This window comes from Limulus polyphemus, unplaced genomic scaffold (assembly GCF_000517525.1).
Source record: "Limulus polyphemus unplaced genomic scaffold, Limulus_polyphemus-2.1.2 Scaffold418, whole genome shotgun sequence".
Classification (NCBI taxonomy): Eukaryota; Metazoa; Arthropoda; class Merostomata; order Xiphosura; family Limulidae; genus Limulus; species Limulus polyphemus.
Genome location: NW_013666028.1, coordinates 16,844 through 34,137, shown reverse-complemented (window position 1 = coordinate 34,137; position 17,294 = coordinate 16,844). Strand labels below are relative to the sequence as shown.

Sequence of the window (17,294 nt, the reverse complement as noted above, 5' to 3'; positions counted from 1 at the left end):
TAACTTCAACAATACCCTGTGACTGCAGTTCAATTACTCACTATCTACACACACATTACCTTACATTCTCCTCCCGTGTCACGTTGTCCCCCTCTTTTATATACCCGACTACCCTATATCTAGTAAATACTAGAGCATTCGCCAAAGTACAGGGTTGTTCTAGAAACGTGGCGTCACAGTAGTCATGTGACTCGCTGACGCAACAGTACAAAATATCGAGTAGGCATCATGCTCGCGCATTACTCTTTCACCAATAAAATAAGGAAAATATTTACATTTTTAGTGTTTGACTCAGTCTAACATGATTGCAAACCATAGTCTATGAATAGGTTTCAATCATTTTTTTTTCGCGTCAACCCAACGCTAAATATCAAGTATCTAACTCTACAGTTTTTGTAAACTGGAGACTCCAGCTGCGTTATTCTTACTTGCCTATGTCTATTTATACAAAAGTTTGGATTTTTACTGAAATACTATTCAAAGTTTTATATAGTATTATTGCTTTAAAAAATCAAAACGACTATTTCAAAAGAGTCATTTTATAAACGTTTTGGATCTTTTTTAAACGATATTTAGATATTGCTCGCTAGATGGCGATCATTAGGACTGTGCGGAAATCTTTTTAATTAACGCACGTTCGGGTAAAATTGTTTTTTGTTTTTTTTACTTTTCAAAGCTAAACCGGTGTTTTATAGCTTATGCATTGTAATTTTTTCCTAAATTTTTGTCTTGAATTGTGATTTATTTTCAACTCTTTTCTGTGCTTAAAAGCTGTGAAGCCATACTGTGCATGTTTATTTAGTGATTGTATATTAAGTTGTTTTTATTCTTCTTTTTACCTGGGATTGTTTTCTTACATATATATATCGATGGATATATATAATTGGATTATATTTTTTTTCCCTTGATTTATGATCATTGAAGCTATTTCAATCATTCTAAATATTATCTTTAAAAGTTTCATTTATGTACTAAAACCTTATAGAATAATTTCTCTTGAAATATATTTTAATGTTTATCCAGACTCACTTTCAGTATAGCACGCATTACTTTCTTGATTTTATTAAGAATACCACAATTTTTTTTTTTTAGTAATTATGATTTCAGATCTTTTTTGTAAGATTTACCATGGTTATTTCTATATAATTTCTTTTACCGTCACATTATAACGCCCCCATGGTTGAAATGGCGAGCATGTTTGATGTAACGGAGATGCAAACCCGCGACCCGCAAGTTGTGAGTCGAGCGCCCTAACCACCTGGCCATGTTGGGCCGTGGTGACGTACTTTCGCAAACATAGATACTACCTTAAAGTAAGCGAAAGTCAACAGCTTTATTTATATAGAAATATGTGAGTATTCTAGCACATTGCTTTATTGATAATTTTTACATTAAGCTAACCAACACAAAAATAATATATTTATTGCTCTTCCAAGACGCCCCCTAATGGGAACGTATGACGGGTTACTGATTTATCGACAGCCAACATGATTAAAGCTTGCTGAAGATAATTGTTGAACAATTTTTCATTAAAAGCTTTTTATAAAAAAACTGTCCAATATCTGGAAAAACTAATGTTCTATCATACAGAAGGCTGTGGGTCCATGACTTTGTTGGTTGTACAGGTCCCAATAACACATGAGCCTCACACAGAAATACCAGCAATATTGCAGTTAATCCCATTATTTCCTGGTGGGGTCCTCTCTGTACATAGAAAATGAATGAATGGTATGTTGATGGTTAAACATCTGTTTGGACAAGAATATCTGTACTGCTAAATCTATTGGATGTACATATACGAGTATTAGGTACACAAGATGAAATATATATTAAGTGTGAAATAACAGAAATTAATGTGTTGAATTATTTTATTTTACTTATCCAAATCTCTAAGTAATAATTATCCACTTTGGAACCTAAAGTTAATCAGAGGAATAAATCAGTCAGTTCAGAGCCTCATACTTTTTTTTCTTCTTTTTCGCAGCGTAATAAAAATAAAATGAATACATTGCATACCTCGTTGTCTGCTGACGAGAGTACAACTGGCTTGGTACCCAAGGAGGAATTCGTTAAAAAGGCAGAAAACGAGCAGAGGGTTAAAAAGAATGTTTGGAAAAGTAGTATTACAGTTGTATCACAGTTCTTTTGCGAAGACTGCCAAAAAACATTTAGTAGTTACATTCCGTACTTACAACATTTTCAAAGTCGCACTCACTACAAACGCCTGAGAAAACTCCGCGATTTTGAGGAGGTTTATCCACATCTGATTGCTCAAGGGGCATTGACCCCCAAAATAGGAATTCCCGAAGTTAAAGATATACAAATGGACCAGTTAGCCATTCAGGATATCAGCAGTGTTAACCAAAAAGATAAATTTTATTCAGAACGAAAAAAAGTCACAAAATTGGAAGATGTGGGCCAAGATGATGACATTAAATTAAATGAGCCATCTAAACTGTTTGTAGAAAATTCAACAGATCATACAGAAGATGAGCTTGAAGTTGTCTGTGCAGAGGAACTTGAACATAGTATTGGGTCTACATGTACGGATGAGATTGCGGAGTTTGTTAAAATTGAAGATGACCCCCCGGACATCAAAGCACAAGAACTGTTAGGCGACCACTTGAGCGACAGTACGGATTCATCATCAATAGAAGTCTTATACAAAGAAGAAATACTTCCGTTGAACGATCAGGGGGATAATAAAGAAAAAGAATGGTTTTTCCTGAAATGGTTTCACACCCAGGAATGCAACCATTGAGTACAAAGTAATAAAATTCTTAATTGTATTCAGTCTTATGAGTTAAAGTTTGTGTGAAAATTTAACATGAAGGCCACCTGTATATATGTGTGTGTATATATATATGTCGTATATTTGCAACTTTTCAGAGTAACCTAAAACTTGGATTAACAGATTCTATTATCCGTTACTTCTGCATACGGTTGGATTAAGTTAAATGTTTTTTTTTAAATGTTAAAAACATTTATTTACATTTCGGTAAAAAAAATTACTTAAGCTAATAAATAGTATTAAACTGATTGTAAAATATTAAAATCGGCACGCAATTCTTAATAATTGTTTTACATTTTTTACTTTCTGGGAAAATATGCAAGAATTATATAATCAGGGTACCACATCTATTTTAAAAAACTATAGTGCTGGAAAAGCAGATGATATAACATGAGCCATCTGTTTCTATCTTAATAAACCAATGAAGTTAAGGCTGAGACTCGTGATATTCGAAACTCGTACTTTAATTGCTAAGTTGTTTAATTCTCAGTAGATGTGGGTTTTCTCTTCCAGTGAACTTGTAAAAATAATACTTCTGTTTTATCAAGGATAGTGAACGCTGCCAATTGTGACGTTAATTGATAAGAAATGTTTCGTCAACACACTGCTTTTCTGGTTTGTTTAGGCCTATATGCTCAAGAGTTCTTATTTAAGTATATTTAACTGAAATTTAATATTGTAAAAACCATCACTGTAGGATGACATTAACTTTTAGGGACAGTGAGTAATTGTTTTTATCAATTGCTTTTGGTGGTGTAATTTTGTTCTTAAATGTGTCAAATGCAACATTTTAGGCTGTAGTATCATTTATGAAATATTAAAGCCTTATAAAGAGTATGCAATCATTCTTCAATTCAAACAATACATTTTGGCTTATGTGAACAACATTTAAAATAAGAGTGTATTGTTTTTATTGTTATTGTGAAATATATTCTTAAATCACAACTTACAGTAGATGGCCGTTAAGTCTAGGTTAAAATATTTAAAAGTATCTTGCGATGTTTCTGTGAGCCTATTTTATTGAATTTTATAAGCCTGACAAGTTAACGTTACATGAAAGTAGATGATTGTCATTATAGGTTTTAATTAAATGGTACAGCGGAATATTCTTGTTGTATTTGTATGTTTGAGAATACGCCTTTAAATATTTCTGTGTATACAAGTTAACATATAAGATATATTAAAGTGGGTTTATAACAATCTCATGAAGTGAATATAGCACTCTTTCTGTAAAAAGTCAAGCAACAAGTGTATACGCAGAAGAAGTTCTCAAAATTTGTAAATCCGTCAAAAACTAAACACTTCACACGACCTACTAATCCTCCCACACGAAGCTTCGACGTGCGACTAATATTAGTTTACGAAGTAAATAGAATACGTTCAGTAATGTACACGAATAACATATGCCATACAATTTTTCACATAAAACTCGATCTCGTGTAATTCGAAATGCTATCGGATAGATTTTATTAAAGAAGTGAAAGCTTCGAATGCGCAATTCTATTTAATGTGATTTTTGAATTTTATGAAAACCAGGGCATGATAGAACAATGTATCATCTTTAAAAACTTTATTTTCGACTAGTTTGGTTTATTAAGCTTGAATTGTATTGAAACGGCAGTTTATATTTAGTTACATTTAACCGCTTCTAGCTATTAAGTAAGGCTTACTTCAGCTTTATACTGTGATATCTCGAGCATTTCCCACAAAAAGGGGAGGTTCGCGTATCTCATATGTGTAACAGTGTTTTCCCACAGTTGGGCCACAAATAATAAGAAAGGACATATACACAAGGAACCAACCTCTAATTTAAATCTAGACAGTTTACAGAAAAACAAAGTAGTATTACATAATGGAGGGCCAGTGGTTCTTGCTAGTGCGGGTCCCCCCCCCCTCTTCATGGAACTTAAGGTAGCATATCAAATCAAAGAATTACAAACAGAATGTGTCCCAAAGTTTAAATGTAACACAATAAATTAGCTCTCGGTTCAACTTCTCTGTTAACAAAAATAACAATGCATACTTTAAATGAAAACATAAGCTCCGCTATCCTGTAGGGCAAATTATAGACTATTTACTCACTGGTGAGCTTAAAAAATACTTAACTAAATTATAGGGGAAAACCGTTTAAGGTGATTCCTGTGATGGTCCGATGTGTGGTGTTTCATATTCTTTTTTATGATTTGGGATTATCTCTTGTAAGTCGGCGTGTTGGCTGGCAAACTAGACGTCGTGGGCTCATCTAAATTCATTTTCTATGGCTCCTTATCGTCTGATATTAGTACAATAACCAATTACAAGGAAACTTGTGGTAACTTCAGGCACTCTGGAGCCTGGAGGGCTAGATCCACAATTGCTGCCTACAGAGCCTGTATGTTTGGTGCATTTTTTTCAGCAATGAATGTTCATCCATTGTGTCCAAGGTAAACAGGACCAATCCCAGATATGGAAATTCCATGGTGTCATTAAAGTCAAAGACTCACCAGGTATCTAAAACAGAGAATACTAAAAACACCATTGGCTGATGGTATCACCAAAGTCAAAGACTCACCAGGTATCTACAACAGAGAATACTGAAAACACCACTGGCTGATGGTATCACCAAAGTCAAAGACTCACCAGGTATCTAAAACAGAGAATACTAAAAACGCCACTGGCTGGTTCAGAGAATGAAGATAAAAGTTAAGAATTTCATCTTAAGTAGGCGAAGTCAGAGTAACTTGCTCGGGAATGTGGGCTAAACCAATACCAAAATAAACTTCATCCTGAAATTACCATCAGGACAAAGTGGGAAAAACAAGATAAAACATGGGGTTAAACTCCGTGTCTATTGATCATGTATCCAACCAATAATATGATCACTGCTAACCTGGTGATTCAGGTATCCTTGAATCACGAAGTCGACCATAACCTCAGCTGCCTCTGAAGTCAGTATGACCTGAGTGATGGTCTGCAGCTGTCCTGGACACTCTAATGCATTGCCTCCACTACCATCTGGTTGTTAGCTAACAGTGTCTGGGTCGGGTAGAGAAGAAATGGGTGTGTGTGTGGCCGGTATAGATCAAACACTGTGTGAGTATAAACCTGATTCCTCTGTATATGAGTATTCATTATTACCTCCATCTTTTCTCCCTATCTACTTTGATCAGCAACAAACTTCACCTAAGAGAAGAAATATCCATCTTTCACTCAGGTATCATATGTTTCCCCTGGTATCACAGCCAACATTAAACGTAGAATTGAGCTTGTAGTAATTTGTGTTTAGAATATATTCCGAAAGCTGAGTTTATAAAATATTTCAGTCTGTTAATCAAAATACTTTTTGGATAACAAACAAAACATTAGGTTGCCCTGAGTTTAAATTCGTCATGTTTAGACATACTGTTCAAGAGTTTAACGTGTCACAGACAATTTCACTTCGTCATTTGTGTTTTAGTACCCCAAAACTAAAACATAATCCAAACATTTGTGAAATATGGTTCAAATGTGTACATATGCACACATGTTGGGAGAATACATTACTTTCATCACATCTGGCAAACTCAATACCTGCAGAAAATCTCAGTGTCAAACATGAATTATTCCTTCCATACTGATAGAACCAGCAGTCTTGGCGATTCTTCAGTTGTCTGTCAGGCCATTATTTACAGTTAACTTCACACATTGTCTCAACACCTTGGTCAAATTCTACTATTTTCTATCATAGGTTGCCCTCTAGTTGTGTTCGCCATATTTAATTCATACAGATGCGCAACGTCATATACACATAATCACAAATGCATATTTTCATATACATAAGCATCCAACTTACACACACATACCCACGTGTACTAGTAGATTCTGACAAGCTGCCTCAAGCACGTGTGCTGTTAGGATATCAGCCAAGTGGGCCACTTCTATAAGTTTCTTCAGAACGTTACGGTCTGGTAACATGCTTCCTTCTGTGAGCAGTGAGACCCAACAGACCTTTTCAGTTCATGAAAATGCTTTATGGCAGAATTTATCAGAACTATCGCTCAACCAAAATTATTGCACCAATATTAAACGTTTTTATTCTGGCATTATCTTGCACATCAACATGCTTGTGAGGAACACAAACCCTGGCATAATATGGGAGCATTACGCAAACAGCAAAGCTTTTGCTTTCTGAAGGACCTCGCAATGTGTTCAGGAAAATCACTTGGGTGCTTGAAAGAAAAGGGGGCATAATGCCTCTTTCAGTTGTCAGTGTCCCAACCAAACAACTATCCTAACTATTACACAAACAGCAAGTGCACAATGTAATACCATACACCATATTACATATCATCACTTGTGTACTTGGCAGGGAAAGGTTGTTAAGCTAATGACTATTCTAGTTGCAACAGAAGAAACCATGAAGTGTTACTTCTGGTGCAAGCTAGGATGATTATTTGGTTCAAAAACCAACAACTGGAAGGGGAGTTGGACTCCCCTTGCTTTTCAAGCACCTGTGTGATATTCTGGGTGGAGATTATTACCCAATGGAGTAGTAATTGTTTGTTCACAACCACTGCAGTGGCTGTGGACAAACCACTGTTACTTCATTGGCAGTGAGGGCGTTATAATGTGATGGTCAATCCCACTGTTCGTTGGTAAAAGAGTAGCCTAAGAGTTGGCAGTGGGTGATAAAGACTATCTGCCTTCCCTCTAGTCTTTCCCTGCTAAATTAGGGACGCCTAGCGCAAATAGCCTTCATGTAGCTTTGAGCGAAGTTCAAAACAAACCACTGGCAGCGTACAAGTTCAATTTTGTTAAAGGTGAAAATAAACTCTTTTAATAGCTTACGTGAACTGGACTTTGAGCTATTTTTATCAGATAATTGAAAAATCTTAAAAAACCAGCCAGTGAAAGAACAACGTCACAACAATATTATAACTGTGAAGTACGAACTTACAAACATTGTATTGTGTGATATCAGATCTATACTTCATTACATTAAATATATGATAAATTCATTTTGCTACATAATTTTGCTACCTAATAATCGTTACATTATTGAATAAAAAATAACTTTATTAATCAATTTGTTTAATTTATCCGAAGCTATCTGTGATAGCCGTCCCAAGTAATAGATTAGAAGAAAGGCAGCTAGTCAACATCACCTACCACCAACTCTTGGGCTATTTATTACCAATAGAATTAATGAAATTAACCGTCATAGTATAACGTCCGCGCGACTGATTGCAAGTCTAACGCCCTTACCGTGGTGGGCAGAGCATAGATAGTCCATTGTGTAGCTGTGTGCTAAACTACAAACAAACCAACAAAGTTTTCCTCCCCAAAACGGTAATTTAAGTGAAGAAATGATGGCATACAACCCCATTCTACTGTATGATTTGTTACTTGAGCTGCAGCAGACTAGTTTCACCGAATTCACAGTTAATCAGTGTTGCTTGGAAAAGTAAAGCAAATAAACAAAGTAGACCTCATATAGTGGTGTAATGTAAGCAGTGTGTTTGGTTTTGACGTGTAGTCCTCTATTCACCACTAATAATCTAAGATGCTCTATTTCTTTGAATGACAGACATGTGATAGACGGCACAATTATTTAACCTTTATTATTCAACAGACTAACTGGTTATCTATTTATTTGTGAATATAACTGGGGGTCTAAAAGTGGGTTTCAGAGTCGCTTCAATCAAATATCGCATCGGATTTGTGTTACTACCTCCCCCCCCCCTTCCCCACCTTCATATTTGAAATAGTGTTCATATAACACTCCAAAGCTTTGCACAAATCAAATGCTCAGGTATCATGGGCGAGTGTCCTAACTGTTTTTTTTTTTTCTGGTAAGAACCCCCTTCCCCTTGGAGTAGATATAGAAGTAATTGGGAATAATGGAGGAGCTTTAATCGGTACATTGAGGCCTCTGTGAATTATAAAGGGGCCTTTGAACCCCGAAGCTAGTTAGAAGATTGGTCAAATGTTATTAAATTAAATTTTGAATTAACTAGAACTTTTTCTGCTTCGTCTAGTTATAGTTAGTAGGCAAAACTTCAAACTGTAGGATAAATTACTTTCATGTTGTGTCAAATAATAGTTAACTTGTATTATTAAGACGCATATATCAGAGAGAAGCCTTAGCAACGTACAAATATCATATTAATGTTTGATGTACTTTTTCCTCGTCATTGTTATAAGCAGATGTAGCAAAGTTAAAGCCAAAATTAGTATAGTACAGCTGAGCTACATGGTTCTTGGAACTTTTATTTGGTTTGCATATCATTGAGGAAACATTTATGTAAGTTTTCTTTAAACATTTCCATAAATCAAAGTAATCATTTGATTTCGTTCTTGCTAGAAGGACATTCATTTCGCTGAAGTAATTACTAGCTTATCTTTATTATTTTCGCTCAAAACTATTCAAGAGCTATTTACGTATAGCCGTCTTCAATTTTGAACTGATAGATCAAAGGAAAGGCAGCTAGTCAATAGTACCCACCGCCAACTCTGAGACTACCCTTGTCAGGCCAAATATTGATAGTTTCTGTCTCATAGCGTACCCATGGCCTTAAATTGTGGAGCACGTTTTTAAAGCAACTGGAAACAAACTTTGAACCATGGAATTCACAGACCAGACATGCCGGCTATGTATGCCTCGCCCGACCCTCGTTGGAATGAATTTTATTTGTTCCTGAAGTAAAATCATCTGACAAACAGTGCAAGAAAAAATTAAATCTAAAAACAAAATTATAAAAAACTTGAAGAGTCAAGTTGAAATAACGTGTACAGAGTAACTGAAATACCACCAATTTTCGCGCTCTAACTCACTTCTGCAACAGAAGAATATCACCACTCTATTATAAACACACTAAAATCATCTTTTCCACACACACTATTATCTATACAGTTTTGGCTGCAACTTCTTTTCTTTGTAAACCGCTTTCCAGTAAAACACTATCTTTGGTCAGTTTTAACACTGATTCTAACCCCATGCATACTATGAATGTCAGAACTTTTTTCTGGCGATATTTTGAAACTATTTGTTGTTAAAATTCTACGAATGTCACTATATTTCCCTCTGACTGTTTTTCCTGTATACATTTTATTCTGATTTCCAGTTCCAATAAAACACACTCATGTTTTTTGGACCTCGCCGTTAGAAAATCTCAGTTTTGGAGAGTGTTTTCGTTTTGTTTTTTCATTGTGTACAAATAATAATTTGTGCTCGTTTGGCTTCTTGACTAGAGACCTTGCAATAGAACATGACCAGGCCTGGTCCATCATGACTCTCCAATACAACATAAACAGACATGATTCATCAGGACCCGGAGTAGTTCAATAAAAATATTATAAAACTTGTTATTTGAGTTTACTTTTTTTCAAATTGGTAACTAAAGTGACTTTATTCTTGGTAATAGCTAAATTTTAAGGTTGTCAGGAGATTACGAAAACCTAGTTTACCATGTTCTAAAATTTCGCATTCTGGGTTAACTCCTTATACAATATATATATATATATATATAAGAAGCTCCTTAAGTAAACAACCGGGGCTCAGAAACAGTGTTCAATCTCATTGCTGAAACTTGTTGAAATCAGTTCACAGTACGCGTATGTTACATGTGTGCTGATTTGTCCTGGAGACCCACTTTCATACATGTTACTCTAGTAATAGTTTAAACCTACTCTCAATGTTTTTGGTGTCGATGTTACACTGTGTAACGTCTCACCGAGAGGAAAAAAAAGTAAAATGTAAAGTGTTTATACATTGAAATTTATATTTAGCAATTCACGATTACAGTAGAAGGCGTTACATTCACAATAACACCAATTTTGGTGTTAGTAGTTTCACTGGAATGTTTCTGCTGTATTAGTGTCAGCTAATGAACTCTTTGAGTCACAGCTTTTAAAGAATTTCCTTAAAAGATCATCAAAAGTTGTGAAATGTCAGTGAAAAATAATATTCTTTTTAGTTACCAATATTTCCAATTTTTATATATTAAAAACAGTAGGTTTTGTACACAAAAAAAGGGCTAAGTAAGATAAAAAAATGAACTTCTTAACCAAGGCTGGATATTTTTAACCACAGAAATGCGTCACTGTTCTGTTTAAAGCCGAGGGAAAATACCAACAACGCACCGTCTTTAGGTTTTCTTCATGAGATAGGCCTTTAGCAGTAGGTTCAACACGAAGTTTCCAAGCAAAGGCAGGAATTTCAAGGTAGGACTAGAATTTGTTTTATGTATGATTCTACTAAACTACTTGCAACATTCTCTCTTTTCTAGTGGAAAATAACAACAACATATAAATGATCAGATTAATAGGTTAGAAGTTTTAGATGTGACAATATGAGCCTCCGTCAATATTCTTCTGGTATCGGAACTTGACCAAAACGTTGTATCCATATGGATTTTCTTAAGAGTTTGTCTCTCTTCGTGGTGCATCTGTCTTAGATATATATATATATATCCATACATACACGTAAAAATATATATTTATCTAGTTAAGTAAATCCTTTTTATTAACTATCGTGCAACTTATTATACAGTATCAGGTAGACATGCTGTTATTTTTAGATAATATAAAGCAAGCATATTGTCATTATTGTATAATATATGGTAGACAAACTGTCATTATTATATAATATTCTTCATTTTCCTGAAGAAGAATAGTGAACTATTCGAAAGTGCTTGAGTTTTGGGTCTCGTTTGAAAACCATTACAACTTTTGTGCTTGATCCTGTGTGCTAACTTCTTAATCAGAAATTATATAATATATGGTAGACATACTGTTATTATTATACTTCAGTTTAAGCACGTATCGTACTGTATCGAACTGGCTAGGAGTATGTAAGTCTGAACAAATGGCCGCAGACTTCTGAATCTTATTTAGTAAACCCAACGTAATTGAAAATATCTGGCCAGAATGTGTTTTTATGTATAACGTTTGCCTGGTCAGTACAGTGTAGAACAGTATAGTACTCGAAAATTCACACTGAACTGAGAAATGATAATGAAAATATGCTTGTTAATAAAACCTTGGAGGCCAAGCGTGACCTAGTAATTAGCTTGCAGAGCTACGTATCGGAAGGTCCAAGGCTCGAACTCGCCATATGCCATTGTTCACACTCTACACTTTTAGCTGGGCGCGTTATAAAATTGACAGTCAATCCCTTTACTTGGAACAGCTATACCTGAATCTTGGGGGTCTGAGTCACATCAGGTGACTTTCAGGCTGAGAAGATCAAATACTAAAGGTTGGATACCGCAACTTAATATCAGAGTTGTGTTTGTTTGTTTATTGAAGTTCGCCAAAATCTACCCGGGGGGTATTTGTGTTAGCTGTCCGTGATTTTGAAATGGTAGACTAGAAGGAAATCAGATATTCAACAATACCATCGCCAACTTTGGGCTACACTTTTACCAGCGAATAGTGAGATTGACTGTCACATATAACGTCCCCACGAATTATGAGACTCACAGATTGCCAAAGTTGTAAAAACTAATGTTCAGCATGTTCAAAAATCAATTGTGATTAAGAAAAAATAAGGTCTTATTGTATAACTGGGAATAAACAGGTCGACTTCGTGTAGATAAACAAAAATGTGATGAGCGCTTGGTAACAAGTAGCCAAGTTTCAGCTCCAAGGTAACAGTTACAGAGATGTTTCTTTCAGTGCCAACAATTGTCTTAACCTTAATAGTTCTGTCACGTGGAGCAAAAGTTGTTGTGTCAGAAGCTTTGTGAACTATTTTCAATGAAGAAAAGTAGAAAAATAAGAAACAAGTGTTAAAAATTATTTAAGAAACAGCTGAACTTGTTTCTTGGCGAATGTTGAGGACAATGAAGAAGTTAAGAAGAAAAATACATTATTTTTGAAAGGCAGTTTAGGACGTTTCGTCAAGGCTATGAAAAATACCAAGTGACTCCTTGTGATATTTCTATGTGCTTTTGAATGTCAGTCCAGTGAAGCAAGCTTATAAACCATTATATAAAATTAAGATGAAAAGAAAGACATAGCTGCACAATACAGAAATGGTTTTCTTCTTTTGAGAAAGGGGTTAAATTTATGCTCTCGTTAATTGGTGATTTTGAAATCATTAAGTGGCTTTTAACAAGTATAATGTAAAAAATGCGTGATTTTGTATTTTCTTCTAAAAGCAACAATGACTACGACATGGTGGCGACAGAGACCATCTTTATGTACACCTGACGAACTAAAAGAGATAATCACAGCTCCCTCTGGAGGTTATTATGCTCTACCTACAGACCCGTACAACGAGGTATATCCGAATGTTTACATTAGTGACGGGTAAATACGATTTTTTTGAAGTTATTTGTGTCTATTCGCTACATTTTGCAGTTCCTTCTTCTTTTTTTCTAATTATTATTATATTTTCAACATATGTTTAATAACTCACTATTAACAAATATCAACCTTAAAAGCCTTTCGGGCTAATTAATCCAAGAGTGATTTGGATTTCTTCTAAACTAACCAGCCTAAACAGATTAAATACTTAAAGAAATCCTATTCTTCCAGCACAACAGCCTTATGCACATGTGTACTTCGTAGACTTCGTGTTACCTACGTGTTGAACGCAGCTCAGGGAAAGGATAAGTGGTTTAATCTTGTCAACACATCTCCAGCATTCTATAAAGATTCTGGAATACAATACATGGGAGTGGAAGCTATTGATATGAACAGCTTCAACTTGGAACCCTATTTTCAGGAAGCTGCTGATTTCATTCAGAAAGGATTAGATTCTGGAGGTAATTCGTTGCGATAAAGTGTAAAGTTATCAGTCTTGTTAAGACGTTTATTAGTTTATGTACTGGATGTAAATGTTCAAAATATTTACTATGTAAAGTATATCTCAACTAGCTTGCAGATTAATCTTTAAAGTCATGAAAAACAGCAAGTGACTGACTCCCTCCGATACCACCGAATCTACTAGTTATCTGAGTATTATAAGTTACCTTGTTATTTTGCTGCTTACAATCTCTTTAGTGTATTTTACATTACAATTGCCAAGCGTTTCTTTTATATCTCATATAGCAACTAATTTTATCTTTGTAAACTTAACTATATCAAGTCCCTGTTGACTTTAAGTCTTAGAGTAAACATCTCCAAAGTTCCAAATTTTTCTGTATAATAAAGAACTCAAACATATTGTTAACCTCATGGAGTTGTGTATGTTTTAACTACTTTATTTCAAGTGTTTTATATAACCATATAAGCTCCAGAATAACCAGAATGTTTCTATTATTACTAAGTACAAATCATTCTTTAGATTTTTTTGTCAACTAGACATAATGTTAATAAATAAATAAAAACATTTATTTCTTAGTGAATCCTAAGTAATTATAACTTTTTCTGAAGTTTTAATTAAAAAATAACGTATTAATCTCGAATCATGTTAGAAGACCAATAAGGTTGTTTATGTGTCATAGGAAAAGTCCTCGTACATTGCCGACAAGGAATTAGTCGTTCCGCAACGTTAGTGTTGGCCTTTTTGATGATAAAGCGACATCTAACGGCCCAAGAAGCTATGAGAACCGTACGGTCCAACCGAGAAATCATACCTAACGACGGATTCCTGAAACAGCTTTGTCTCCTAAATGATAAACTTATCAAAGAAAGACGAATTAATGGCTTTATAAGTTATTGAGGTTTTTAATTATCTATAATATTTACGTTATAAATGTTTATTCGTTTTATTATTTTGTTTTTAATATTTATTTACGTTATAGGAAGCAATATAAATAGTTTAACATTGTTATTTTTATTTGTTACAATTCGATTCCGGGGAAACTTTTTAATCAGATAGATTATTTTTGAAAATCGCCTTTTACTGAAAAAATGCCATTATTCAGTATTTCCAAGTATCTTAGTTTAATAAAAGGGTAGATATAAAATAATCATCTCAGTTCGTTGATCTTGCAACTCCCATAGGACTATCATGATCTCGCGCTACAAAATTGTGGGATAACTATCCTAAGTACACTATACTTACGACAACACTTTGCCCACAGTGGCAAAGCGGTAAGTCTGAGGACTCACGCCGCTAAAACCTGAGTTTGGATATTCGTAGTGGACACAGCACAGATATCCCATTGTGTAGCTTTGCGCTTAACAACAAAAAATAAGAGAAAGAAGAACTGTGAAAGGGGTCGTAATCTTTCTTGGCTAACGCCTATTGTCCTCGATGGAAGGAAATATCCGTTATCTCATTTTTTATCTAGTTATCCAATCACAGACTTCTCAGATTAGTGACGTAACCTTATTTGGCGAATTACACGTCGCCTTTATAGTTTACTTAACACCGCTAAATAAAGACATCATATTATTCACTCGTTATGCGTCAAGTAACTAAATACACACACCTTGAAAGAAACAAGCGCCATCTGTCAAAATTCACTAATAATGCAATGTCTGTCTAAGATATGTCAGGAATATCTGAAAGCTGGAGTGACAAAATAAATCTATAAACTATCTGTTCATGTAAGTATTATTTTATACTTTGAAAGAATTGACACAGTTGTTTAATTCATGAAACTTATTTGTGTTTAGGAAGTTCTTTTTCATCTTCCTCTTTCTATTTGTGAATATGGATATATACGTTATTAACATAAACTTTGAAAATCATTTGAAGGAATATTAAGTTTATTTTTAATCATTAATTCTGTGATTCATATACTTTTATGGGCGTAATTACACAGTATCTTTATTGATCTCAATAATTTAACTTATATTTCATGTATGTAGAGTTTGGGACAATCCATTGAACATAAAGTCTGAATACAATTGTGTCTGGTTTGTGATTATGTTTACCTTGTACATTTTATTGGGCTCTCACCTTGATTAGCTGATAAATATCTGATTTTTGCGCCATCTTTAGTTGAAACTTATAATTAAAACACAGAACGAATATGTTACAAGTTTGTTTTTTGTTCCTTTAGTTATATGTAAAATATTTATTGTTTGTTTTAAAAATAATATAGGAAATTAATGGTAATCTTTTTTCCAGTAATATATTTTATCGGATCACTTTCACACTCACAGTTGTTCTGATGTATATCTAACTGTTCTCACTTGTATACAATAAAGCGACATCTATGACCAAAGGTATATTAAAAATAATTTGAACAAAATGGCAGAGCAAATATAAAGAACGCATATTTGTAATTGTTGGTCTTTGTTTCCTATAAAATGATAAATTAAAGAGTAATATAAGAATAGCTAGAAGATATTGATTGTTCAGTTTTTACGTTCTAACTATTAAGTAAAATATGCTGATTTTGTGGATTATATATTATGAAACAAATTAGCAGTATGAAACGTATCATTCCTTTTAGCAGCTATTTGTCACACTAGCTGTTTACACAATATATATATGTATAAAGTAAATCATTTTTCTGTAAGTTAGAAGAAAGTGTCTGTAATGATAAACTTTATTCTCGATTCAGATGTTAAGGCATTTACGCTTCAATAAATACAATCTTATTATTTTAAATGCTGGCTATATATAGTACGAGAGTATCTTCCCTTTGGTTACAACTTACAGTGAATACCATCGCAAATCCGTGCTTGAAACGTTATGTTTATTTTACCTTTTATTAACAAGTCACTCACACTGGATATAATGATACATATACCAATGAAAGCTTTTAACTCTTGAATTAAGATATGCGGATTACATTACTTATGTCGTCACTGCTACAATTATAAGCATTATATAAAATATTAACAGCGTTTACGAGAGAAACATTTTTAGCGTCTATATTGGGTACCCTTATAAAAATAAATGTTTTAAAAAAGTTTGTTTTTATTTCTTTATCTGAACCACCAGTGACTTACAAGGATATACACAAAAGGAAATATTCAAGAAAGAACCATCATCAGTAAATCAAGGCTATTTGTGCTAGCTGTCCTAAATTTTGAACTGATAGGCCAAAATAAAGTCCGCTAGACAAGAGTATTCACGGTCCATTCTTTATCTACACTAATCGAATCTTGAGATTTAATTGTCACTCTTATAACGCAACATGGACGTGTGTAATCCTATTAGCGTTAAGCGACAGAGTAATAAATAACAAACGTTAAGCAACTAATTCTCAAAAATAAAATAAGCTAAATTTTTAGCTTCAGTTTTTACTTGTTATTAATTTCTCTCTGATGTCTGATGTGAGCAGCCAGTCGATTAAAATCGGTATTAGAAAAGTTCAAAGACAGTTAAAAGAAAGTGGTCTACAATAAAAGTTGTAGCCCAAAAAAGTTTAGTTAAAAGTGTGTAAGGAAAACATGGCGTTGGGTCTATAACAATGTGAAGGTGTGTGTTGCCAAGTCCTCTTATAGTAAGGAAAACATGGCGGTGGGTCTATAACAATGTGAAGATGTGTGTTGCCAAGTCCTCTTATAGTAAGGAAAACATGGCGGTGGGTCTATAACAATGTGAAGATGTGTGTTGCCAAGTCCTCTTATAGTAAGGAAAACATGGCGGTGGGTCTATAACAATGTGAAGATGTGTGTTGCCAAGTCCTCT

The 17,294-nt window shown here is 34.2% G+C and overlaps 1 protein-coding gene across 11 annotated transcripts in view; it reads left to right on the top strand.

Moving 5' to 3' along the window:
* The window catches only part of LOC106458118 (dual specificity protein phosphatase 3-like), a 34,653-nt gene that overhangs the window by 5,448 nt on the left and 11,911 nt on the right, over window positions 1-17,294 (top strand). For 6 of the 11 annotated variants that reach the window (XM_022384248.1, XM_013917568.2, XM_022384250.1 and 3 more), the window contains one exon: window positions 1,985-3,994. In XM_022384248.1, coding sequence (XP_022239956.1) covers window positions 1,985-2,761 — 777 coding nt within the window. In that variant the 3' untranslated portion in view covers window positions 2,762-3,994. Of the gene's footprint in view, window positions 1-1,332; window positions 1,352-1,984; window positions 3,995-10,841; window positions 10,973-12,912; window positions 13,064-13,291; window positions 13,522-14,202; window positions 14,671-17,294 lie in introns of those variants that run through there. The other 5 variants (XM_022384255.1, XM_022384254.1, XM_013917575.2 and 2 more) reach the window with 3 other exon arrangements.